This window comes from Neopsephotus bourkii, unplaced genomic scaffold (assembly GCF_033783945.1).
Source record: "Neopsephotus bourkii isolate Nb327-2 ecotype Australia unplaced genomic scaffold, CSIRO-AGI_Nbou_v1 NB_1663, whole genome shotgun sequence".
NCBI classification, from domain to species: domain Eukaryota; kingdom Metazoa; phylum Chordata; class Aves; order Psittaciformes; family Psittacidae; genus Neopsephotus; species Neopsephotus bourkii.
Window position 1 is genome coordinate 4,344,639 of NW_026902137.1, and position 27,855 is coordinate 4,372,493.

The following is a 27,855-nucleotide window of genomic DNA, read 5'->3' on the forward strand; positions in this document are numbered from 1 at the left end:
GACTTTGCCTAACAAGTTATCAAGAAAAGGGAAACAAAACTATGTATTATGTTGTGTTGTATTCTTTAGCAAAGTAATAGCTTGATCACAAGAATTAAGTTAATTCCTCTTAGGATTTACCACTGATTTAAATAGAAGAATAATGCATTCCTTTAAAGCACTAATAGGACTTTAACGTGTATTGTCAAAACAGACTGCAAATGAAGGCCTTACTATAGTATATCTTTTAGTGTAGTAATTTCATTATCTGTAACTAACAACTAATAAAGGTTAATAATGAAGTGGAAAAGAATACAGAACAAGGAGAACAAAGCTGATTCTTAGACATGCATACAAACCATGGCCGAGTTCTTCCTGGAAGCTCAAATAAACCTCAAACTGTTTGATGTGATGTATATAGGCATTCCCATCGTTGGAAACCAAAACTGCTTACCACCATACAAATTCTGCAACAAGCCAATTTTTAATTATACTTATCAAAATAATAATAAAATCCTAGCAGCTTCATTCAACACACCTGAATCCTGGAGACCACCTACACAACTGTAAACACAGCATTTGAACCTGGAATTCACTGTTGCCAATGAGAAATGGGGACAGTTTTAAATATAAATTATGAGGATAATGAATCATTTTTACACACAAGGTAACAATGTAACATCATGCAGTGGTTTTACAAGCCTCCTACTTTCTGCATTTCTATTCTGGTTAGTTTGTGCCAAGATTATAAAAGCGTATTTTAACAGAGGAAGAGAAGTTGAAAGGGTTCCATCCTTCCCTCTGGTCATTTCACGTCGTTATTATTGGATTCAAATATTCAGCTGCTATGGAACTGCTATGGAACATTAACATTTTAAAAGAATTCCTGCCTTTGGAAAATAGCTAAGAATACAAGGGGCAAAGGAAGTGTTGTAGCACTGACCAAATAAGCGCTTGTCTATCAGTTCAACTGAACATGAAGCATTAAGATCACACAACAAGAGCAAGTTTCATTTAAATCAACATCACAGGGAACAAAAGTATAAATATAAAAGCAAAACTGAGTGAGTACTACACCTAGCATCTTCCTGTAACAAGCAGTCGTTGCTTCCTGGTAAGAGTTTTATGTTAAGAAACGTATGCTGCAGATGTGAAAGCAGCACATTTCAGTTGCCCGCAAAGTGCAAGAGAAACGTTTGCAAAAGCTAATCCAGCCTGGCACAGTTCCCTCCATCAGTCACCAGTGGATTTGATTCCCCTGACACTGGTGCCCACTTGTTCCTCCCTAAAAAGCCAGTTAAGATCTGCCTGTTCCTGTTCTGTCACCACTCATTTCTCTCTCACCCTGTGCAAATGCTTGTATTTTCATGTAAGCTGCCAAATTCAAAATGGCAAATTGCTCCTCAGAGTTACACAGAACCTTACTGTTTCAGCAGAAAAATAAGGAAACTCGTAAGTTTGTTCCATTGTATTCTGATCCTCTGAAAAAAGAAAGCTCACACCTGGTAATTCTAACTTTAAAACATACACCCAAAAAGAAAACCCTCAAAACCTTTCTGGGGAAACCCCAGAAAGCTATCGCAGGCTCATCTTTATAGATAACGATTTACAAGGGAATACTTGGTTATTAAAAACAGCCTACAACAACATGTACAAGAAGAATGCTGTACAAACAGTTTCATTATTATCCATTCATGTGCTCCATCAAAAGGCAAATTACTTGAAAATACTTACAGAACCTTTAAGAAACATACTAGCTCTACCTAGTTAGCTGTCAGAAAATTCAAAAAAATGTGGATTTCTGTACTAATACATTGAAAACTATAATTATAGTTGCAGCAAATGTCAAATATGAGGCAGGAATTGTTTCCTGTGAGGGTGGCAAGGAACAGGTTGCCCGAAGAAGCTATTAAAGGCCTAGCTGGATGGGGCTTTGAGCAACCTGATCTGCAGACAAAGATGTTGCTGCCCATGGCAGGCAGTTGGCACAGGATGATCTTTAAGGTCCCTTCCAACCCCAATCATTTCTTGATTCTATGATAACAGAAGAGTACAGTAGGCAGATCCTCGTCCCCTCACTGTTACTGAGGACACTAGCTACTGTGAGTAAGAATGACAGTGTTGAACTGGGAGAAGAAAAATTTATGTGCAGATAATCCACCTTAAAATCAGGTCTGCTGATACAGCATGCGTTCTGATGATCTATTTCTTATTTAATAGAAGCTGCAACTAATGCAAGTTTGTTAGTTATCCATAAATTTATAAACAGTTTACAAACTGCATAATCCCAGATAGCATCAGATTACAACAAAAGTTCTGTATCAGTTATAGAAAAAGCCTTAGGGAAGAAAAGCAGTAATGAATGTTACATTCAGGCTCATCATTATTTCAGAAGCAGTATGCTGTGTGAGTAACCCAATTGGAACACTCTTCCTTTGAACGTTTCGCTGAGCTGTGCGACGTAAAAATAGATTTGTATGCCTCAGACTTCTCACTGTCTGCAATGGATCTCTTCATAGTAGTAGCAGAAGCCTTATTGACTTTTCCTGGGACAGATGAATTTCCATTACCTGATAGAGAAAAAGGAGTAAAATAAGGCAGGCTTAAAAGCTTACAATCGATAAAGTATTTAAATAATAATGACAAAAAGTATTAAAAAATAATGCGTGCAAAGATTAAGTATATACATTTTTCAGGGCGACTGCAAACATATCCCATAACTGTACTCAACACCAAGTATGTTCATAGCTTTTAGAATTTATGCTCAAAATGCATTTAGAAATCTTGGAGAGGGAGGAATTCTTTCCTACTTGTGTAAATCCCTCGTACTGTAATTCAGTATTGACATTTATCCCTCTACATGAAAAATGGCTCTGAACTGTTAAGAAACATGAAAGTATTCCACCACCCTGAAGTATTATTTAGAAATTAGCTATCAAATGACAAAAGCTAAACTTGTGACATACTGTCCCCAGGGAATCTATCTCCTCCCTTTATTCTTTGCAGAGTCATTTATGACCAATAACAATGGCCTGCATAATTTCGTATCTGGGATAGGAAAATGCCCATCCTCTGCTTCTGATACAATCTCTCTCAGTGTATTATATCTATTGCTACACTCCGACTCCCCCAACCTCTTTCTTAACAACTGTTTAATCTTTTCCAAAGTTGAAGGACTATTTTAAAAAGAACATGCCATCTCTTGCCCAAAGAAACAAATACATAAAAGTCTGCAGAAACTCAACATATTTACTTCAACTCTGGCACAACAGCATGTAAAGAGCGAGTCTGAAAACACATTTATCTCTGATTTCTGCATGGAGTCAGAGGGATTGTATGTGCAATCCTGAATCATCATAGATCAGACCCTTTTTATTTTTGGAGAATGCTGCTTTTAATGCCACCAACAGTTGTCTGGAAAGAATTACCAAATACTGGATTTGAAAGAATGAATATGCATGCTGCAAGTCCAGAAACCTTAGGGTGCCATGTTCACAAATTAATTCCTATGCTACTGGCATTCCTCAATTCACAGATCTTCCTTTATTTTCCCTTCCCTCCTCTTAACCTCTTGCTGGCCAATATAACTGCTGCCAGAAACATGAACTAATTACCTGACATTTCAAAAGGCATACGTTTTCTTTTACACTTGTGGAAGACAAAGATACATGAACTATTATTAGAATTACTAGGTTTCTAAATATCCAAGAGCAATTATGACAATCTGGAATGGAATATTCTTAGAAGTCTATCCTTTATAAGAACCGACAGAAGGGGGCAGGTAAGGCATTTCTGATGGAAATTCCCCCAGCTGCTCACATAGTTTATCTACAGTTCATTGTTTAAATATTCTTAGTTTCTTCAAACTGAATTTTTTGGTGGCTGTTATGTACATAACTGAATACTCCACACGGAAAGCTCATACTGACTTTAAAAATGTACCCATTCCTATAATTCTGAATGAAAACATTGGAGACATTAAATGACATAATTTCTGTAATATCATAGAGAGAGGGCACCATTCTCTGGGCTACAGGACTGCAGAATTTACTCATAGCTGCATGAGGTGCACAGGTGCATCAGTACATCCCAAAGTTACATTCCACTGCTAAAATGGAAGACTAAAGGTGAAGCTGTTAGCTTGGGACATTTTAATACACTTCACTGAAATAAACTACCGTAACAGACTTCTTGATCACTTGTACTTCAGGAAAACTACCAATTCTCCCCACACTACCTCCTAGCTAATAAAACAGATATACCAAACCCTCAACTATATACTGTGTAAGACTCTCTAACCTCATTTATTCAAGTTGGTTCCCACCAATTTAAAACAATATTGGAATGATATAAACAAGAAGATCTTGCTGGTTTCATAGTGAAAAAAAAAAAAGATACACTGTGGTGAAAAGTATTTATTATTTTTATCAGTTATCTGTATCACTACAGCACTTGCCAGCCACAAGCATGAGCAGAGAACCTGTTGTTTTAGGACTATAAGAAGAAGCCAGTCCTACTGTGTGATTTATTTACTCAGAGTATAGGATGGATGACAGACAGCAGCTGGGACAAAGGCAAACTGTGTTCAATATGGAAAACCAGACAAACAGCAGCAATTATACACTTTCTGCAGAGTCAGTGCTGTAGATTTCACAGATTTTAAAGCAAAGCTCTAACAAAGACTTAAATTGAGTACAGTTTCTATTGAACAAGGAGATTTGTGCATGTTCATGATGCAACTTCCTACTTCAACTTGGAAAGGCACACTTTCAGAACAGACTTTTGAAAGAGAGGGTTCTTTGAAAAACTGAGCCATGACATCATGGCTCCCTTGAAGACAAGAGTTGACCTTTTATTACTGAGGAAGATAAAAAAAATAAGTGAGCGGGTAGCTTCTCAAAACTATAGGACAAAATAGCCAGAGAAGGATCTCTCCTGCAATGTTGTTTTTTTTCAAAGCAGAACTATTTGTTTTCCCAGGTTTTTCAAATTTAGATTGAAGAAGAAACACCAACCTGAGCTTTTGGTGGGGGTAACCTGCCTCTTTTCCCCAGAACTGGAACTGATACAGTCCTTTCCATCCTTAACCTTTGACGGACCTGGAGAATCTATGAAAGAAAAAAAACAAAACAGATCATGAATGAGCTTCACAACTCAGAAGGCTACACAGAATTTGGAGCTGTGACTTTACCTTCAGCGGTACCTTGCTGAGAAGCCGACTCTGCTGACTTGGATTTCTTTGATTTCTGAAACAACACAAACAGAAATCTGGTAATGTACCAAAAGGATACACAATTCCAAACTTGTATTTGATAAACACACAACTTCAGATGTTACATTTTTATGTGTTACACATTGGAAATTTTCCTTCCACCATACTGATCCACACTTTTGCATTATTTTTATATGAAAAAAATAATAACCTTGGGAACCTTGAAGTTACCTTAAAGAACATTCTGCAGGCCAAGCCTAAACTGTCTGGATACAGTATTTTGGTTTGTATGCTTTGCAGGGGAGGGTAAGTTTTGTCATTAAGGTAATCTGATACTCTGAACCCACATGGCAGGACAGTAAATTGAATGACATTAAACAGAACAGTTAACTGGAAACAACAACATAAGGACATGGAGCTGCTGGAACAAGTCCAGAGGAGGCCATGAGAATGATCAGGAGCTGAAGCACATCCAATATGAAGAAAAGCTGGGAAAGTTGGGGCTGTTGAGCCTGGAGAAGCTGCAAGGAGGCCTCAGATCAGCCTTCCAGTATCTGAAGGGGGCCTACATGGATGCTGGGGAGAGACTCTTCATCAGGAACTGTAGCAATAGGACAAGGGTGATGGGTTCAAACTGAAACAGGGGAAGTTCAGATCAGATATAAGAAAAAAGTTCTCTACTGCAAGGGTGATGAGGCACAGGAACAGGTTGCCCAAGGAAGTGGTAAATGCTCCATCCCTTGCAGTGTCCAAGACCAGGTTGGGTGACATGGTCTAGTGTGAGGCATCCCTGGTCATGGCAGGGGGGTTGGAACTACATGATCTTAAGGTCTTTTTCAACCCAAACCATTCTGTGATTCTATGACTTTTCAATTAAAAATAAAAACAAAACACAAAACCAGAACAATCCTGCATCTCATATCCACTTAATTTCATTTAGTTAACACAAAAATTCCTCCTGGTAACTTTCAGTAACTGAGGCCTTTGTTGCAGGACTGCTTGGGAGGATGCAAATAGTTAATCTAAAATTTTTAAAAGCATCTGTGAACCAGATTTTCGGAGTTAATTTATATTTGTCTAGATTAAAGCACACAAAACCCCAAACAACAGCAACAAGAATCCCATTAATGGCTTTGATGACATAAATGCCAAGCTGAAAAAGAAAGATATGTTAAAGCAGTCATTGGCACTGTTATTACAAAAGATGACTGTATACATTTGGAATGGTGTACATATGTCAAGAAAGCTGCACAAACTCAAAGAGAATAAATAAATTGAATTGTGTTATAAAAATTAGCAAAACCCATGCTGCCAAGAACATGGTTAACAATTGAGGGAAAAAAAATGCTGTACCACACGTTGCTGCAAAGCTTAGCCAGAAGGTGGTGGCAGAGGGTTGCTAGTCTAAAAAGCAAACTTTGATCTCCTGGTCCTCCCGTGCACATGAGAAACCTCCTTTCAGAGTGCTTTACAAAGAAAAGTTACCTCCAGTAGCTGGAACCTGAATTATGAGATATTAAATATATGTATGCATATATATTATATAGAAGTATATATACATTATATGTATTTCATTATAATATGACATAGTTGAGCTTGAATAAATTTTTACATTAGTGCACGCTGTGTCTTCCTTATAATTTGTGTCACGAGTATGAATGAAAGGAGTTTGTACTTCATGCTCCAAATACAGTTGGTCCCCTTTCTCTCCTTGCCAAAAGGAAGGCGGAAGATACCTGAGCAGTACTGCCAACAGACCCAAAACTAGAAACAGCCTTCCAATATCAGGACTGCAGCTCACAGATCTTGGATTAAAGTGAACAGTGCCAGTGACAGCAGAGAAGACTGTTTCTAGCTGCAAAACCATCAGCTTGTGCAGCAAGGAAGGCAGAATTGCAAAAAAACCTTGAAAACTTGAGGATTAAATGCAAGACACCTGCTGAAAGATTTGCAAATACTGTACCTGCCTGTACTGTAAGCCTCCACTAAACAAACACAAAATATTTGCATATTCACCCAAGGCATATACAGCCCAAAGCATGATTTCCTTTTGTCTGCCACCATAAGCGACCATGCCAACACTGTAAAAGACAGCTGGACACCACACTTAGGTGGTACTTCTTTATTGCATGTAAGCTTTGTTCCAGCTTTTAGACCATTCCAATTTACTTGAACCAAAGCTATCATTGCTTTGTCAGGGCTACCTTCCTAATGAAAACTGAGTACAACCAACCACTGCTTTTGGAGCTGGTTACTCATCTACTCAGATCTCCAATATTCTATCATCAAATTATCTGTAAAATTCTTTAAAACATTTAATTATAAAGTACTGGGAATAAAAAAATCTACAAACAGCTGAAGAGACAGCATGAAATTTACAGTACTGCTTTTATGCAAAAAACTATAGGATACTAAATGCAGAGGCTATAAACACAGAGGAAAAATAATAGCATAACTTGTATGGCTAACCATTCTTTTGTTGTATTGCCCAGGCCCAGTGATGGTGTATTGATGTATAAAGACCCTATGACGAGAAGGAATTATGTGCTCACAGGAGATTAAACAAGTATTTGTCTCAAAACAATCCAGGAAAACATCTGTATGTCATTTAATCCTACAGGCAGGCAAAATCAAGTGCAGTAATGGGGATGAGATGATTGACCTCCATCTAAAGTCTCTGTGGCTGAAAGTGTCAGATTCATGCTCTTGAGAGTCAACCAAATCTGTCTGCACTCTGGACTGAGTCAACACTTGAGTTTTTGCTTGCTCTGTCATCCTCCAGAGCAGCAATGCCAGTTCAGAACACCACAAAAATGTTGAAAGAAGCCCCTTATGCAGAACTTTCATTTGACAGTACAGTACCACAGAACAACTACTACTTCACAGAGTAGTACACGGTAGAGCATTGAGTAGATCAACGAATTTATTTACATGGCATTTTGCCTCATCAGATTGAAACCAAAAATAAATGCAAAGACCTTGACATTATGGCAGGAAGTAGCATCACCAGTAATCACTCAGGACTGTAGAGAACCACAAAGCATGTAAAAGTTTCCCAGCAGTGGTCTTACAGAATCAGACCAGGAACCTACATACCCCAGTATTGTTTCTGACATTGGCCTCAGGGGATACTTTGAGATTAAACAACTAATAACCTGCCATCAGGTTAAGATTTTGCTCATTACTAGAATTAACTAATACAACCTCTATTGGTTTCAAGAAAGACCTGAAGCATAGCTGGCATTGAATTCTGTGATCTTCAGAGCACTACACACTGCTTGCTATTCAAGACAGTTTCGGTACATACAACTTCAATGAGCTATTAGCAAAATATGCTCACAATCCCATTACTTTAAAAAGTAGCACTGAAGTACAACACAGCTCACTGAGTAAATCCTTCCATCTGCACAAAGGTTAGCAAAACTATGCAATCCAAGAGCAGACTACATCACCAGCAAGAATTGTTTCAATTTTGTTTTAAACAACATATAGAAATATTACCTTTTCTAATTTACTTTTAAGTCTTCTATCCTCCATTCTTTTCTTCAATACTTCCACATCTTCTTTATTGCCATTAAGGATAATCACATCTTCCTCTTGAAAGGGAACACCACACTTAAAGGAAAAAAAAATAGGGACAAACCCAGTATTACTTTTAAGGTCTGTATGCTGGCTGACCTTTGCTAGAATTAATACTGTGCTTAAGCTCTCCAAGGAGATCTCCAGCCCTTCCACTTGCTGCTGTGTCTTTTCTAATAGTTCTTTCTGTTTTAATACAGTCTAACACATCTTCTCACTTAAAACATCAAAGGGAAAATTCCAGTTGATTTTACCACAGAGCAAAATCATACCAATTGGCAGCATTCCCCTTCCTGAAAAGTAGAATAAATACTCATCTTGCTAGTGAATCATGAACTTTTGATAACCAATTTAAAAGCAGCTCACATATCAATCTACACAGCAAACTCTAAAAGAAAAATATATAGGAAAATACTTTGTTCTTGCCCAAAGCCTGTTCCATTAGTAATAAAAATGGCAAATTATTTCATTATCAGTATCAACACTTTTAATTATTATTCTTTTTCTTTAAAGAAAAGGTCCCATTGTGTATTTTCCATCCGTGGATTCCTTGTCTTACTAGCACGAAATGTACAGTGACTAGATTAAACAATGTACTCTTATATACAATCTACTCAATTTTCTGAACCCCATAGGTAAAACCAAAACACTAAATTACTTTGAAATATTGTTTTAGTTGTGAATGCATTTCACAAAGACCTAAGTGTTATGCCATGAATTTGTCTTTCAACACAAGGAGTAACAACTGCCAGGAGCAGTTTCTTTATAATGACTAGGAACAATGACAAAGATGTTATTCCTCTACAGGTCGAGCAGACAGCACGAGGGAATTTTTCTCCCCGACACTAGACAGCAAAACCTGGTTTGGAGTTTTTTCCTATTTTAAAAATTATTTTTTAAATTACTCTGGAGGTGAAAAGGGGTCATAAAAGCAGCATTATTTATTAACCCAGCCTTGCCACCTCACTGTCAGTCATCTGATCTATTAAACTCTGCCAAGTTTCAAAGTATATTTGTAATTAATCTGGATAATGCATGTAATGTGGTTCATGTAATTCCCCATTTGCTTTCTGATTGAAGACACAAATGTTTCACTGTGCACATTTTTGATCAGTTGGTGAAGCCAGTACATTGACTATAACATTTTCTAAGATCTCAATTTCTTTTCCTTTTTTTTTTTTTTTTATTTTGTTAAATCCAGAAGCTTTCTGTTAATCTGGAAGATCAGTTAATAACCCTGCCTCTGTCACTACTCTTGTTTTCTAAACAAAGGTTTGCAGTAGGAATTAAACAAATGAAAGGACATAGGGACAGTGCTTTGACTGCAGCCTGCAGTGAAGAATACATTTATTTAAACTTATTTAAATAAGTATTTAAATTTAAATATGTATTTTAAAATGTATTTAAATTCATTTCAAAATGAATCTGAACACAAGTGGTCAGTTTTGCAAATTTAGAAAGATTGCTCCTTCAGGTTAAAGTCTTCTGGGGCATATGTTTGATACCACAGGGTCTCACTTGCTGTACCTTGTTTATATCAGGACATTAACTACATAGGAAGGTACTTGCTGTAGTTCCTTAATATTTTTGTAGCACCTTAATAGAAGATGTTTCTAAATGACACTGAACTTGGAAACTGCTCAGGAATGGACAAAAGCATTAGACCATCAGCTTGCAGATCTGAATGCAAGATTCGATCTGTAACTGAAGAAGAGTGGGATGTTATCTGAAGGAGATGCTGAACAAGCAGCAAGGATTTTCTCTAAAAGGCCTTCCAGAGTCCAATTATAAAAGTGCATTCAACATCATTTATATCTAAATGGCTTAACATGATTGCATCATGGAATTAAAGGCTGTTCAAATATGATCAAGAAGTCTCCAAAGTCTGATAGTCATAAATTTACATACCCTACATATCTCATGTGTATACACATACACACACACACACACACACACACACAGAATCACCTTTAAAAAGAAACAAACCCAAAAACCATAAAACAACACAAAGGTGTAAACTTGTAAGATTCAAGGTATTATGAGCTGTAAAGGAGATATTAGCTTTGACATAAATATAATCTTTTAAACTTGAACTAGTAAAAGAGATAGCTAAATTACTTTTTCAAATAATGAAGACCTAAATTTCAAGTCATTTTAATCTGGTAGGACAGTTTCTTACCTTTCTCAGAGAATAAAACACATGACTTTTGTTAGTAATAATGAAATCTTAGTTTAAAATGATTTCCTGAATTATGAAGTTTGTATTTGTCTCTTAAGTTTCAGCTACATAAGACAATAACTGTACTTTATTTTTTGAGGTCAACTACTTTTGACAGTGAATTTAGGAGTTTTTTTGGTACAGCATCTAAGATGTAGTTCCATACATGACTACTCCAGTCATTACAAATTGACTTACAAATAAGCAGGCAAGTATGTTTGTATATCGAGATGTTTACAGTAGTACAATATTTGACAAACACAATTTTTGACATTGCCACCCTACTCAGACATACAACAGGTCAAAGACTAAATGATAACTTGGGAGAAGTCAAAAGTCTCCTACATACTAATTCACAGAACACAAACTTTCATGCAGCAGTTGTAGCACCTCCTACAAAAACACTGTCCAAGCAGAAGCCTCTATTCACAGACCTTCCCTGAGAGTCAATGATAATGTTGTAACTGCCACACCTGCAGCTGTGCCTTAATTTACTCCTAGGTTTTCTCTCTATTTCTGACCAGCATGCTATTTTTATCGAAACACGTCCAAAATACACCAGCCTTCTTACTTGCTTCCAGAACCCCAAACCTTCCCAATTCCAGCAAATTTCAATGTTAACTTTTCACTTATTAAAAGCCTTTCACTTACTAAAAATCTTTATAAAAGTAGTATTACTCTGTTTCAGAATGAGGCATTTCATTTATCTTTTAAGCTTCCAAACACTAAAAATGACCAGAGGCATTTCTTTGCTATATTTATTTGCTGCAAATTGGAAAGTTTCAGCAGACAAACAGTTAAGAACTTGGGGGAGGAGGAGGAGGAGGAGAGCACTGTTTCCTTCCCAGTTCTCATCAGCCAGCATGCTCGGTTAGCAGTGCAGAGGTTAAAGCCTCTGAGGTAAGGCAATACTATTTATAATCATCAGCAATGTACTCTACATATTTGAAAGTCTGATTTTGGTCCTTTAAAGGCTGTCTGAGAAAGAGTGGCAACCAAATTCAGAGAAGCTAAAGTTTTCACTCATTACTGTGAAGCAGAGGACATTTCTGAAGCCAAACAGCGTTACTGCAGAATAAATATGCTAAGCATTGCGGGAAGCCAGATGAAGCCCTAAATGAAAACATTCCCGTTAATGTTTAACCCCTTTCACTTACACCAGATCTCCACACAAGCAACAGAATGAAGAACACCGTCTGGATTCTACTGAAGGGCAATGGGACTCTCCATTTATTTTTATGATGCTGCCGTCTCCTGGCTAATTTCATACAAGGTAAGACTGGATAAATTAGATTGTAGGGCTTCAGATTTCTACTATTCCTCTATTAAAACACATTTTTATTTTTGTAAAGCAGCAAATATTTTCACTTCAGAAATATTTAATCATTATATTTATAGAAACATTTAATTATTTAACTTAAAAACTCTGCCATAAGGTTAATACTTCACTTCTTTTTTACTTTGTCATAGAGGTAGTGTATGATGGAGGTCATTACTACTGCTGTCGTCTGCATTATAAAAATCACAATACTTAGGAATACTTCTTACGCTCTGTTCCACTTCATTTTTATAACCTCTAACTCAAGGGTTTAAATAGCTTTCATAGTATTTGTTTGGAACTGTTACATACACAAGGAAAATACACAAGGAAAAAAACCCTAATGATAGGAAGAAATTTTGTTTTACTTGATATATCACAACACAGAAGCAGGCTCAGCACACTTCCCCAGGCTGAAGCAAAAATGCAAAGTAAAAAGCAGTTAAAAGCGCTGATTTTTAATATTTAGATTTTAAAGGACTGAATTAGTATTCACCTCTTCATAAAATGTTTATAATAATGCCTGCATAAATCCCTTTCAGACAAAAACCAGACATAAAATATTTGGGAAGGAGGAGTTAATACCTTTTAACCATTTTTTTTAAGATTATGTATTCCTAAATTGTTTGGTTCATTGAATTATGAAGTTATATGAACTACAATTTAAATTAAGCTTTAATATTAAGCAAACATAAAGCTTACATTTTAATCTAAGCTTTAATATTAAGCAAATACAAAGAGTACAGGCAAAATAGAGTATTCAGAGGTGAAACGATGCAGTCCAAAACACCATGGCAGGAAGGAACTGCAAAATGTAAAATGATTTGCTACTGTGAACTGCGGAGCAAAGTACATAGCTAATGGGGTCTGGATTAACTGAGATGATATTTCACAGGCTTTTTCAGGCATAAACGTAATTCTACTTCCCTCCAGTTTACCTATTTAATTGAGATGGAAGAGCTTAGCCTTACAACAATTTTCTATTAAGTAATATCCATAACAGCAATCACAAAGTTGCTTGAAAACCCCTACAGTGTCAACCACTACTCTCAGTACTTCTAAAAATTAAGACAACTTTACCCTCCAGATTTAGAAAATGTCTGTAACATAGAAAAGGTTGAGTTTCAAAGACATTCTGATAACAACAAATACCTATAATGGCAGTCTTGTATAATAAAATTTAAAAGGCAAGATATCACAGACTGGGTTATGTCTGGACAGTGGATCTTCTCAACAGTATGACATCTTGCCTCTTCAAGGGCAGGAAGAAATACAGTAGTGTAGTCCTTGACAGGAGACAATAGCATACGGGCTAAAGGATTCTTCTAAGTGGCGAATTTCAAACGCAATTGGACTAACAGCACCAATTCTAGCTCTAGATCTGGTAAAATCTTAACAGAAAAATCAATGCTTTCATTCTATAATATATCTTGAGGCTAAAAGATGTCAAGTTCTGCTCTCGTAGGCAAGGCTTCATCATTTAGTTGTTCCCCAGAAACATATTAACACTGGAGAAGGAATTACTTCTTCCTACCTGATAACAGGGTGTTTGAGTACTTTCATGCTGCCATGTAAAATACAGCTTCTCAACACCTCATGGTTCAACAGGAAAAATCCATAGTAAAGACTTAACAACCCGAAACATCCCTGGAAGCTATTACCTGAAGGGTAATAAAAAAATCTAAGCATATGATACAAACAGCTTGATTCCCCAGGGAGCTATCCTCTGCAACCTGTCCACAAAGATGTATTTAAGGAAAAAACCTGATGAGCATGCTCATGTACATCATCACGTACAGATGTTCTATATTCTAAGCAGGTATAAAGTCCCAGTTATTTCTACAGCTGCCCAGTGCCTTCAGTGTAATTTTTATGTCCAGAATGAACATTCCCTGTGACATACCATAGGGATCTCGTCACATTCATTAACTCAGAGCAACCTTAATGCTCCTCCTGTAATTAGTTTTTCTGACTCCATGAAAATCTGTGCTTCCCTAACAGACACTCCCTCTTCCCAACTTCTGCCACTGGGCACGTCACAGCCATATGCAAATCTATTCTTGGCTCTGGCAGTCAGCTGGTAGCAGGCTACAGCACTGGCCTATGCAGTTTTTACTGCAAACCCCTGGCTTTCACCTTTTGGTGGCATTCCTTTTCCTCCTCCTTTCCGCACAATACCAAAAGGTTGACATGAATTTCATTTGCTGAAGCTTTTCTTCAAAGGGATCAAAGACTCACATCAAGCTTGTTTACCCAGTAAATGCATCCCTTGGGAGCCATGAAGAAAAACACATTCTCCTGGGACCTGATTTCCTAATGTTTTTCTTTGGCCTATTCATCCAACACAGACTGATGAGCAGTACTGACAGAACATACAGGCAAAATGGATGAACCCTCCACCTAACATTCAACTCCACTTTCTGGAATGCTAAGTGGAAAAGAGGCATCCTTCCAGCATGAAATCCAGTGCATACCAGTAAGGACAATTAAATAAATACATTCTTTCCCAACAGCCTAGTAAGATTTTAAAATTGTGGTAATACAGAGTATCCATTCTCTTGGTTCAAACTCTGTATTCTTAACGCTTTTTGAACTCTATGTCTCATTTCTACTACTTAAACTAAAATTCCCTCTTTATTTTCAAGCTTCTAATACCAGTGTATAGTGAGTTTTCATTAAAAGAATTATCATCTTCTTCTTTCTAATGAAAACCCCAGAGCCTTCTAACCACAACAGCATTCTTTATAAACACAGATTTTTCTCTCTCCCTGTGTAAAACCAAGTATGTTGTGATGTTGACAGCTGCAAAGCATGAAACATTTACAGGTGTAATACAAATTTTATTAAATAAATTCACTGAACAAAGAAAAATAATGTCTTAATTTAACTCTTACGATAATGGCAGTTGATGAACCCTTCCTCCACCCCGGTATTTTCTCTAGGAAGTTCTATACCAAATGCTTCAAGGATAAAGCCTCCATGTAACTGCTGTGGGATTTAGTACCGCTGCACTCATTCTTCTGACTATCAATCAGGTAAACATGAGGAAAAAAAAAAAATCACAATGGAAAAAACTCCTGTGCCTATACTGATGTAAACTACAGTTATCTCAATGCTAACCCTGGCAGTGATGCACTTAACTCTCGATATGCACACATGCTAAAAATAAGAAATGATTGCCTGCATGTTCTGTTTTCCAAAGCAGTAATACAAAGATGGCAGAGGAAAAAACCCATAAAAATATTCTCATTTGCTGCGTGCATAAAGATAAAACCCAGTGTATTTTGTGGATTACATTTTAATCTTTTCCTTTCGCTTGTTTAATAAATTTTCTGCTGATTTTATTTATTTAATTCTGGTCCTCTGGGAGAACTTAAGGTTTCCTAGGCCTTCAGAAAATCTCAGCAGCAGCTGTCCCGCAGCACACAGTGTTCACACATCTGCCCTGTTCTAAAGTTAGACCTTGACCAACCCACAGCACTGGACTCACCCACTGAGACATACCTGCCAGAGGAGAAGGCTGTATCCAATGGATTAGCCCTCCTCCTTGATCAACTAATGAACCATAAAAAGCCATTTTAGCTTCTTTGGATAATTTTGTTTGTCCTAGAAGGATTGCTTCATGGCTCTGCAAGTACCATATCCAAGGGCTGAGTACACTGCAGCATGAGTATGGGCACAGAGAGTTCCTCCTAGTAACTGGAAAGAGTAATCTCAACATTTAGATACATCATTAACATGTCATCTATTAGTAAATTATAAAAGGTTTTCTCTGTCTTTCTATCTCACTTTTCCTTTCAGATAAACTGAACACTTAATTCAACTACAATGAGAAGACAGTATCTGGAAAACAGAAGATGAACCCACTTGATGCAACAAAATCAGGATTTTTACTCTGCATTGCTGTCTGCATGTTCATCTACACTTTCATTTACCTGAAGGATACACTTTCTGAAGGGCCAAATGAACAAAAATTTAATGCAAATATAGCAGAGTGTGGGTATTACCCGGATGAGCTTTGTTCAGCTCTTTTTGCAGGGAAAACTGCTGCCTTTAAAATTGGAAACTCTTGTCAGAATACCTACCAACCTAAAACACTCAGCTGCATTCAGACTTCATGCAACTGCTCCGTGGTTTTGAAGACTCTGCATTTTATCACAAGACCACTGTCAGATGAAGAAGGGAATTTCTCCTTGGCATACATTATTACAATTCACAAGGAGCTGGAAATGTTTGTAAAACTGCTAAGAGCTATTTATATGCCTCAGAATATTTACTGCATACATGTTGATGAGAAGTCACCACAGGATTATAAAGCTGCTGTACAAAACATCGTCAATTGTTTTGAAAATATTTTTCTTTCCTCAAAAAGAGAAAATGTTGTTTATGCAGGATTTTCAAGATTACAAGCTGATATTAACTGCATGAGAGATCTAGTTCATTCCAAAATTCACTGGAATTATGTTATTAATCTATGTGGGCAAGATTATCCCATTAAAACAAACAAAGACATTATACAATACATTAAAAGTAAATGGAATGGTAAAAATATGACTCCTGGGGTAGTCCAACCACTTCATATGAAACATAGGACACAGGTTAGTTACAAGGAGTATGTACATTCTGGAATGTCATACGTGTATCCAACAAAGAATACAAAAGCTAAACCTCCATATAATTTGACTATATATTTTGGTAGTGCTTACTACATACTCACTAAAGAATTTGTAGAGTTTACACTGACTGATGCACGTGCAAAAGATTTGCTTGAATGGTCAAGAGACACGTACAGCCCGGATGAACACTACTGGGTCACACTGAATCGTTTAAATGGTAAGATGTATGTTATTTCTACTACGCATAACCCCTGGAGCAACAGCACTGTAAGGCCTCTGATATGGAGAGCTTGCGAGCTCCAATTCAGAGATTAACAACACTGCTTAACTGAGTCACACTGCATAAACATGGTAATTTCTTCAGCCTTGATGCTGCCCTTTCAAAAAGGCACATCTGACAGCCAAGAAACAAAGCTTGATTCTAGAAAAGTACTGCTTAAGGTGCAGACCATTAGCTAGAATAACGTTGATTAAAAAGGAGGGGGTTTTGTTACACGGAAGCTCTTGCTCTCAAGGAATTAAAACTCATAAAACTGAAAATGATGCCTGTTTGTATGATGCAAATATCTGTAAATAAATACATGACTACAATTAAGTCTTCAGCAGTGAGAATCTTCCCTCTAATAAGTAGAAAGAAATCTTATCAGAACTTTATGTTTTTAAAGATGCTCCAGGGGCTACACCACATGCAGACTGGGAAGGAAACATACGAGCCATTAAATGGAAAGATCAAGAAGGAACCATACACAAAGGCTGCAAAGGTGATGTGCATTTCAGTAATGAACTCAAATTTGACTCACTGACCAGCATTCATGGCAAATTACACATTATGCTTTAAACAGGGTATTAAATGTGCCTCACTGGTCACATATAAGTTATTTTGGAAGTATCAAATAAAACTGAAAGCCACCTTGCTCCAGTGTATCCAATCTAAATAGCTTCTGATATACTCTTGTAAAGACTGTCACAGTATCCATATACTGACAACTTTCTTTCAACCTCCAATTACCAATGCATTAACTTGACTGATCGGTTTTCAGTGAAGGATAGGGTTTTTTCCTGACAGGCATGCCTGTCAGGCATTTTCATCAACATTGGATTAAATCTTCTTCAATTTGAACAATAATAAAAAACAGTGCTGACCACATGCAAAACCACAAAATGTTTAACTGTCTCAGCACAGTAAAGTACTGCATGGTTAAACAGGTGTCCAAATAGAAGTAGATCAGAACTTCAGCATGTCCAACTACGAAACACAGTATTAAGCAGAGCTGGAAGTAACGTACCCATTTGTGTAAAATACAGAAGCAAACTCTTGCCTCTATGTTTAAGATCTAGCATTATACTACAGATATATTTTAGTGATATGCTATGTGAAATAAAAAAGTAAGTTTTGTTAGTAACACTACAGAGTGATACTATTATTCTGTTCAACTTTCTGCTGCTTTCAGATAACTTCCATTTGTCTTTGCAGGTCATTACATCAGAGACATTTGTGTCTATGGACTAGGGGATTTGCAGTGGATTATAGAGTCACCTCATCTGTTTGCCAACAAATTTGAGCCTGCAACATACCCACTTGTTATGGACTGCCTAGAGAGACGCTACAGGCTTAAAGTACTGCACCAGGCGGAAGTCCCCATCGAAGATCACTGGCGTTTTCAGGAAGAGAACTACTTCAACATGAAGCTGAATGTTTGAGCTTAACTAACATCTAAACAAGCGTTCAAAATACTGACAGAAATGTTAACATTCTTAGCCATAGACTTCACTCTGTGCATTATAGCATAAGTACAATATTGTACTACCAGCTTGCCAGTGAAATAAACAGTTACTTATTACAGTAAGATAAACAGCCACAATTAATGGGTTAATGCTCAAAGAAAATTACATGCCTGAATCTATAATTTACTAAAGACAAGGGGGACATTCATAATCCTTTAAGTGACACATTTAACTGGAAAAATGCATGTTCCTTGTTTCCTTGGCAAAGAAAGGACTAACCGGTATGAAAACAGTAAAATGGATGCAAGACCGAACAAAGATAAAAGAAAAGCACAAATTAAAGTCATGTCTATTGTATGCATGATGAAATAGATTATTCTAAATAACTAAAATTTCAGACCTTGTAGATATGCAAGTGACCGCCGGTTTCAGACACAGCCCATTTCACTGAGGATTTTTTGTTGGTTTGTGTGTGTCTCTCTCTCCCCTCTTTCCTTTTTTTCCATGCCCAGCTGCATCTCTAATTTAATTGGGTAGCATGGCAACATCATTCCTGCCCTAGTCAGGCTTTACTCCTAATGTAAAGAAGAGGGGTTGTGCCAGGAACAGCAGTAGAGATCCTGTGATCCTTTAAGTCCCTGTTTTGGAAGTTCTGCAGGTGCTTAGGGCAAGTAGACATAGGAAAGTTGAGGCCAGGGAACAAAGGAAAATGGAGTGAAAGCCATTTTTCAACCCCAGTGTACATGAGGGAAATCGAACTTCCCTGACCTTGCAGCAAGTCTGCAACAACTGGAGATAACGCCTGGACAAGCATCTCATTTCCCAAACCTTCTGCAGACCAAAGGCAGCAGTGGCTGGCCTATACTAGGGAAGTGCTTTTCAATACACAACACATGCATAACCAGGGAACAGTAATGAACAAGGATCAGCCCTTTTTCAGGCAAGAGCTGCTCCTGCCTCTTCAAGACTATAAAGGACACCAAGCCAAAAAGATTGGGGAATATAAGGAAACGGGATATAGGTGGTGGCCTTTTCTACAATATTAACAACTCTTCCACAGGATTAAAAGTCTTATAAGACCTTCTCTACACCCTGTCTCCAAAGGTCTTTAGTTAGGAGATAGTGACAGAAAGAGGCTAGGAGAAACCTGAACTGTAACACGTCGTTTCAAACTGTTCATCTCCCTTTACAAGCATTTTAATTGTAACACGTCGTTTCAAACTGTTCATCTCCCTTTACAAGCATTTTGGCAAGAATGCAGACGAAAGTATCATTCCAGCAAACCCAAAGAAACTACTGGTTGTTTTGCTTGAACTCTGATGGCACCTAATAAAATATAGCCTGTTACTTATAAGCTCACTTGATTAGAAAATACAAGTTATTAATACATGTCTAGGAGCAATTTAGATGTAAGCTTCAACATGCATCCAAAACGTAAGTAAATTTTTACAAGACGACTGACTCACAGATTATGCACTTTTCCAAAAAAATCAAACAAATCAACAAATAACCCAGCAATAGAACATGAAAGTTTCTTACTACAAACTTACTCCCAGGTTCCTGGAACTGCACTGCTCATTTTCCCACACAAATTTCCCAGAAACATAAGTTTCTTCCAAATGAACTTTAACCTAAAGAAAGCCCATCTGGTCTTTCTATTTATCCAGAATAAATAAATCTAGCTAGTTACAAAAACTTATAATCTCGACCCAAAGGCCTGTATTCAGTTTCATGTATAATTCAGGACTTACTCTGTTGCTAAATACTGCTGGAGGTGCCTTCTGTATGCCAGGAAATACAAGGGATAAAAAAGAAAGGCAAAAAAGAGCCAGGCAGCATGCTCACACTGAGTTTGCAGAGAGCCCCTGTGAAAACCATCAGTGAAGCTAATGGGTCTCTGGCATGTATTAATCATAGCAATATTCATAATTAATCTCCAAACCACTCCCAACCCACAGAGGGGCACTGCCAACATTAATCCACTCATGTTGTCTTCTGAAGCACAGCAAATGCAGTATCTAGCTTTTACCTTTCATCATCATCACACAGAACAATTGTTTTGTGTCGCTTCTGAACTGAATTAGAAGGATAAAGTCAGTAACAAGGTGCTCTATAACATGGGCTTATTTTGCAGAAACTGAGTAAGTCAAACTGGGAAAAAACATCTAAACAAATAGCCCTCTTAAAATATAATTTAGGTATGACTTTGCCTAGATCAATCCAACCACACTGGAGTGCGATCCACATTTCCTAAAGGACTTTGTATCTTAGAATTTTACACCTATAAACCCCCAGGAAATCCATAATTGAACCACCCCACTGTCAATCATTAAGAAGCAGTATTCTACACATTAAACTGAGTGACTATGACCACATTATAGTCTTGAGATATTTTTTAGTTCTAACAATGGTAAACAAATTAAGCAATAAAACTGTCAAAAGCTGAAAGCACCTAAACATACATAAAAATCATTCACAGAGTTCTGTAGGTGTTATGAGTAAATCGTCCAACTTTTAGATCTCAGCAGCCAATGTTTACTAACTTTTGGTGACTGTTGATCTAAGAGCAGTGTCAAAGTGACTTTGCTCAAGGAAACACTGCGCTCTGTAACATACTGCACACACATTTACTCTCTATCTGAAAGATGCATACATAATTTCAGTTTCAAAAAGCACATGTTCAGTAGCTCTGTATCTAAGTTAAACATGTGATTGCTTTATATGGCAGACTTTAATAGTTAGGGTACTATTTCAAGTGTCTATTAAGAGTCTGTTGACTCCGAAAACAATTCTGAAATAAATTTCAAGTGATGTAAGGAATTATATTTTAAAATGTAATCTTTTCCTTAACTTCCAGAGTGACTCCCCAAAAGGCTTCCACTGCAGATTCAACAACCACTGTCCCATCTCCAAACTACCTATAGCATACTATTACAGCAATTGTAACTTCTTAGACAGGGGACTCAACAGTAACAATTGGCAACAGTGGCTTTTTTGAACTCCAAAACATGAGGTTAAATAGATGCCACACACTCCTAGGCACTTTTTTCACTGCATCATTTCTACAAGCATAACTTTGCCAAATAGCAACTTCCAAAAAGCAGGCCCCAAAGACTGCCCATGGAAGAATCAGGAAGCCAGTTAGAACAGAAATTCTAAAACATTTAATCACTTTGGGCCCCACCAAAGTCAAAGGACCAACAGAGATTAGCACTATCTTACAGCCTTCAAGATCCCACCAAACATAAAAAGAGCGAGTAGAAACAGTCTTGCTTGTTCTTTTCATTTAATAGTCTGTTGGAGAATTAACAATAGGTAAGAATGCCCTATTCAAGAGTACAAGTTTCAATTGCCATGTCGCATGTAATTCTTCCTGAAGAATAGGAAGCATGAGGCAGCAGAAAATACTGATCTTCAGGGCTTCTGTGCAGAATATATAGCACCAAACTCTTATCTGGAATCAAAGCTGTTTCCCTTGCTGCTGATTGGAAGCCCTGTCCTGCACATTTTAACTTGTGACTTGGTACAGAGAGTTAACATTTTTTCTTCTTACTGTACAAAACCTCAAAAACATGGTTCGAACAAACTACGCTTCTGTGTAAACAGGTATTTCATATTTTCTTTCTACTCATAAGTTGCTGTGTTTTAGAAAAAGCTCTTTTTCAGTCTAAATAGTTAGAAGCTTCAGAATTTGTCCCAAGCACTTACTTCATCTAACAAGCTCACTCTCCAACATAAAACACCATAAAAACATTATCATTGCTGTTTCAAAAAGTCTTTGGCAAGGGAGTTTAGTATTTCGGCAAGACCCTTCAAAGCCTCCCTCAACACTGCTACAGTGTCTGACTGTTTGCTTGCCTTAGGGTTTCTCACTTTAACATTATTTTTTTTAACTTGGATCCTTCAGTATACTGCTACTTAAGATGCAAAGTGAGAAAGAACAGTTTACTTCCAAGGGAGGTAAGTCACTTAGAAAAAGGCCTCACACAATTACAGTTGCCTTACTAAAAGTCCTCCACCCATGACAGTTTCCTCTCACATTCTTGTGCCATGCCCTAGTACAGTACAGTCTTTTTAACAATTCCAGTAAAGCTGATAAATACATGTATTTAATATTGTCAGCTCTTTTGTAAGTTTCTATGGAGGCAAAATGTGGGTTTTTTGAAAGAGAACTCCAATAGAAAGACTGCTTCATCCTCCCTGTACCTAGACTCCATAAAGCCTTTCAAATCTAGTACTACGGAAATGCTGAATTCTTCATCTCAGTGTTTTCCATTTCCTTGAGCAAGACTAAATATTTACATGAATTCAGCTTTTTCCTGAACACTTATTTTGTGACCTGCATATCACCGGGCAAACAGATTGCTCTATTTCTTGTATGAGCTGCAACAGAAAAAAATCCTGAGAACAAAACTGAGCAGTGAGAAAACTGTCTGGTCTGTGGGGCTTCCCACAAAGTAGTAAGCATTTCCATGAGTGAAGCCAGACAGCCTGCAATGAGAGCAACCTAGTTTCATAAATCACAACGTTTTGTGATATGTACCTTGTAGCATGTAAATATATGCTCATTATCTTGTTCAGATGATCTAGTTTAAGGTATATGAGCAGAACTGTTGTTTGGGCTGCTGGGTATTTGTATTCTCTGGTGAGTATTTTCATTGCATCACTACAGCATCTGTTTGACAGAGTCCTTTGGGAAACTTGCTGTTTACAATTTAGCAGACTATCAGGAGTGCTCTGTAGAATCACAGACAAAATTAATACACAAGAATATCTTGTTTTGAAAGAGCTTTCTTGTAGTGGAGAACTGGCACACAGCTCTTAGACTGACACTTCTCTAGTTTATATCCATGCTATAAACCTCATCCCCTGGGATGAAGTGAAAACATATTCTGCTAGCCGAAAAGAACTGAAAACACAGCATAAACAAGCAAATACAGTAGTTAAATTCTTTTTTAACTACTCTCATCCTGTTGCTCTCTGAAGTCACATAATGCCTCTATGTCCACAGACGTGGCAGGGGCGCCTAGGGCTGGGCATCTGAGCACACACTGGCAGACATAAGGTGGCAAGAAAAGAGTAATACTGTAGCCGACATGGATCTCAGGTTGCTTTTCATTTCAAAAATGATACTGCAATTCTTAAAATACAGGGGTTACGACCAGTAAAAATGTGCGTATGGCAATCTACAACATTCCAACATTCTGCATTTACTTTTTTTGTGCTTTGAAAGAGCATGGATCAGAAGAGGATTCTATTTTAAAAAATCTATTTCTAGCACATGTCCAATAGACAATTATTATTTTTTTTCTTCATTAGTTCCAGTTCATTTACTATATATGCCCATTGCTGCATAAACATAGAACATGCTGGGGGAAAGCTGCTAATTAGCACTTTAGATATAAACAGTTAAGTTACCAGAACACACAGCAACCAGTTCCCTATTATCTTATTTAGAAGAGTTCTGGTCCCTTCTTGGTTTCGAATGCAGAAAGGAAACATCATCAGTGTATGTCCAAAAATCTACCAAATCACTCTTCAACTTTGCTCAAAGGAAATGTGGACTAAACCATGTTCTCCTGGGTGGTTAACATTGTCCCCGTGTACCAAAATCCAGTAATGAAAGGATGACAAACTAAGTTATAGTATATCCACTACACTATTTCTAGAAGTGTCCTTCTGAATATTGTGAAGAATCAACATGTGTGAAAACATTTACATGCAAACATGAGGCTGTGCTAAATACTGATTATTTAAGAAATCCAGAAAACATGTGGGATTCATTTAGTTTTTATAAAATCATCAGACGAGCCAAACCATCTCATTCCTGCACTGAATAATCAAGTTACAACCACCCCTCAACAAAATTCAGATTAAAAAACAAGCGTTACAATAGTGGATGAGAATGCAACTGTGTACATACATATATATGTATATATATGTACATACACATACACTCATATGTATGTATCTGTGTATCTTATCTGTGGAGGTCAGATGTGACCCTACTGATTACTAAAGCTGAAGAAAAACTCACCTTATGACAAACTTCTGATTTAATTTCTTTGAGAGCACGTTCAGAGAACACACAGCCACAGTTTCTCAAGAAGCAAAACCTTCAAAGAGGACAAGACATACAATTGTTTTTAAGAAGCCCTATGCAGTGCTGTTTTAACACGGAAACAATACAGCAATGGGCTAGCAGGACACAGACAACTTCTTTACAAATTCTTGCAGCTAATCAAAGTATCAGCATCTTTAAATAGATTAAATCACAACACATTTTGTTATTTCATTCTTGGTGTAACTCATCATGGGTTTACAACAATCTCTCAAGTGGATCTTAGCAAGACTAATGCTCTTTGAGGTGTTTTGGTACATTTGCTATAGGTCGATACAAGTCACAGAATCACAGACAGTTTGCATTAGAAGGGACCCTGAAGCTCATCCAGTTCCAACCCCCTGCCATGGGCAGGGACACCCTCCACTAGAGCAGGTTGCTCCAAGCCCCATCCAACCTGGCCTTGAACACTGCCAGGGATGGAGCAGCCACAGCTTCTCTTGGAAACCTGTGCCAGTGGCTCACCATCCTCACAGTACAGAATCCAGTACATAGACACAAGTGTTTATTATCTCCCACTCACATAACCAGCCCTCCCTATTATGTCTATATATGTGTTCCTCTCCTTTAATGCAAAAAGGTATCTCAGGTATCAAATACTAAGAAGTAAACAGGATTTCAGCACCAGATAGTCTTCTGTTACTTCCTTTGATCTATAAAGACAATTTTATTAATTTCTTATGTAAACAAAATCTGTTTTCCAAATCTTCTATTTAATTTTAAATAATGTTTTAAGGTTTTTTTTTTAAAAACTTTCAGGGATTTTCAGTTTTATGCAAGTTTCCACAGAGAAACAACAATAAAAATACATTTTAAGCACTTAAAATTTCAGTTGATTCACACAGTAAAGCCCCCCAAACAACTTTTAGTCACTTTTTCTCTGCAAACATTGCCCTCTGTATTCCTTTATTGCATGTATAAATTAATTTATGAAAGAGTTAACTTTTTATCTTTCCTCTTGATTATGAAAGGACAAAACACTTAGCAGTCTCAACTCCCTCCTTTTGAAAGGAAGACAAATATTCCCCACAAAGGCTTGAGCATGTATGTGATTTGCAACATTATCAATTCTAACATTTTTTACCTGCTCTATATTCTGTTTAGCACAGTAATGATTTTTAAAACAAAATCCAGAAACTTCAATACTGACCTATGTCTTCCATTCATTTCCAGTCCCACCACTGGGCATATAAATCGTGCAGACTGCATGTCATCATATTTGTCACCTTTTATACTCTCTTTATCACCACTCCAAGCTGGATTATCTGCAAGCTTTAGTTCTGTTACATTCTGAAAAACAAAAATGTAAGTCTTAAGGTATTTAATAATCATTCTTAAGCCATGATAACATTCCCTAAGATTTTTTTTAGTGTAATTTGCTATTTTTAACACTTTTAGTGTATGCTAAGAAGACAAGCAAACTGAGGTCTTGTTGCATGTTTTAACTTTCACGGCACTATGAACTATTTGACACAACCTATTTACCTTGATGCTCTTGATATGTGATGCAGCTGTCATGGGAGTTTTATCAGCTGACTTATCCAACAAAAATTCAATGATGGCATCTTTATTATACAACCTGAAATATAAAAAAAAAAAAAGTAAACATATTTGATTCTCATAACATTCTTTCAATAATAAATTAGCACCTTTTATTACAGTGGTCTATAAGGAAACATTCATACCTGCCCAGCTCACAGGCCACAATTGGGCGACGCAACTTCTCCTGACTCAGAGCACAGTAGTGCCATTTTGCCACCAATTCAGCATTTTTGTCAGCCTGAAGGAAGAACAATACTCATGATTTAAAAACAGCTTTTGTATTTGCAACTATTACTTAACCATAAAAATCAAGTAATACTCGGAGCTTTAATCAAATCCCCCGGTATCTTACCAAACCTACTTTCTACACTCAAAGCTTACCCATTAAATAGCTTTTGCAAAACTGTTTAGCAAAAATTCATTATCAGCTTTGAGAGTTTATATGTATTAACTTTTCCTGCATTATGGGACTGGGGACCTATCTCCCTCATCTGACTCAGTTTTCTTATTTTTTGCCACTTCCACCTGTCCCTTTCCCGCTTTATTCTTTTTTTGTTCTTCACATTTTCTCCATTGCCCTCTTCCCTCTAATTCTGCATCTCCCCCTTGCCTGGGTCAACTACCAGATCCACTCCGTGTAAGGACCAAGATAACAAAAAAGGCAAATATGGGGATATCAGACTATACCTGCTCCTCCAGTCTAAATCCACAAATTTTATAACAGATTAGGCCATAAAAGAAAGGCTGAGATTCACACCTACTCCAATTTCCTGGTGTGGAGAGGAAAAGGATTTTATTTACTTATTTTACACCAACACGCAAAGTTTATCCAAGTTTTCTAATGCTTCTTGTGAGATTTTCCCCAACTTTCATCCACCTACATGCACATGGGATGCCACTGTATATCCATTACCCTAAAACATCAGCCAGAAAGAGCCCAAGCACCATTCAGAATGCAGGCAGATGGAAATGGCTCATAGTCTGGCCACACTATTAAACTACTTATTAAAAGCATTACCATCAGACACCACGCCCCTAGGTGAAGGCAGAGTGCCCTGTGCCTGTAAAGCCCTCTGGGAGAGCCACAGATTTCCCCTACAGCTCCCACTAGCGCCACAGATGCAGACCCCCAGGCGGTACCCGCAGAAAAGCGCTTTCCCCCCCGCTGCCAACTGCTAAGGCCAGCGGCCCGGGCGGCGTTCACCAGGCCCTCCCAGGGCCTCTTCATAGGCCGCGGGCAGGGCCTATACTCGCAGGGCCTAGGCTCACAAGGCCGGCCCGACGGCCCAGGCCGCACTCCCGGCCGCGCTCCCCGCCGCCCCCTCGAACCTTCTCGACTTTGCGGGGTCCCTTGACCAGCTCATGGCGCTTGGGGATGGTACCACCATCACATCCCATCTTGCTCCCCCACCCACCGCGCTTCCGCGTCCACTTCCTCACAACACAAACACTTCCGGAAGTGAGAAGCACTTCCGGCGCACACAGAGAGACTCATCTCAGCTCCATAGCAACCAGCCGGCTGGGGGCGTGGCCACAGCTCAAGGA

The 27,855-nt window shown here is 37.7% G+C and overlaps 2 protein-coding genes across 8 annotated transcripts; one reads left to right on the forward strand and one right to left on the reverse strand.

Moving 5' to 3' along the window:
- Positions 1–969: 969 nt before the first annotated feature.
- Positions 970–27,758, reverse strand: RTF2 (replication termination factor 2). 3 transcript variants are annotated; one of them, XM_061375443.1, is made up of 9 exons: positions 27,640–27,758; positions 26,454–26,548; positions 26,254–26,347; positions 25,919–26,058; positions 24,685–24,763; positions 8,693–8,806; positions 5,183–5,225; positions 4,995–5,087; positions 970–2,549 (listed from the first exon to the last, which is right to left on the reverse strand). In XM_061375443.1, the coding sequence occupies exons 1-9, from the start codon at positions 27,706–27,708 to the stop codon at positions 2,368–2,370; spliced, it is 909 nt and encodes a 302-aa protein (XP_061231427.1). In that variant the 5' UTR covers positions 27,709–27,758; the 3' UTR covers positions 970–2,367. The 3 variants fall into 3 exon arrangements, with proteins under 3 accessions (XP_061231427.1, XP_061231425.1, XP_061231428.1); XM_061375441.1 differs by having other exon boundaries at positions 5,171–5,225; XM_061375444.1 differs by lacking the exon at positions 5,183–5,225 and having other exon boundaries at positions 2,356–2,549.
- On the forward strand, positions 11,814–18,977 carry LOC133224274 (beta-1,3-galactosyl-O-glycosyl-glycoprotein beta-1,6-N-acetylglucosaminyltransferase 7-like). 5 transcript variants are annotated; one of them, XM_061375675.1, is made up of 6 exons: positions 11,814–11,888; positions 12,151–12,261; positions 14,655–14,782; positions 16,108–17,139; positions 17,588–17,683; positions 18,397–18,977. In XM_061375675.1, the coding sequence occupies exons 4-6, from the start codon at positions 16,164–16,166 to the stop codon at positions 18,621–18,623; spliced, it is 1,299 nt and encodes a 432-aa protein (XP_061231659.1). In that variant the 5' UTR covers positions 11,814–11,888; positions 12,151–12,261; positions 14,655–14,782; positions 16,108–16,163; the 3' UTR covers positions 18,624–18,977. The 5 variants fall into 5 exon arrangements, with proteins under 5 accessions (XP_061231659.1, XP_061231661.1, XP_061231660.1 ...); XM_061375677.1 differs by lacking the exon at positions 14,655–14,782; XM_061375676.1 differs by having other exon boundaries at positions 11,850–12,261; positions 14,564–14,782.
- Positions 27,759–27,855: the final 97 nt, after the last annotated feature.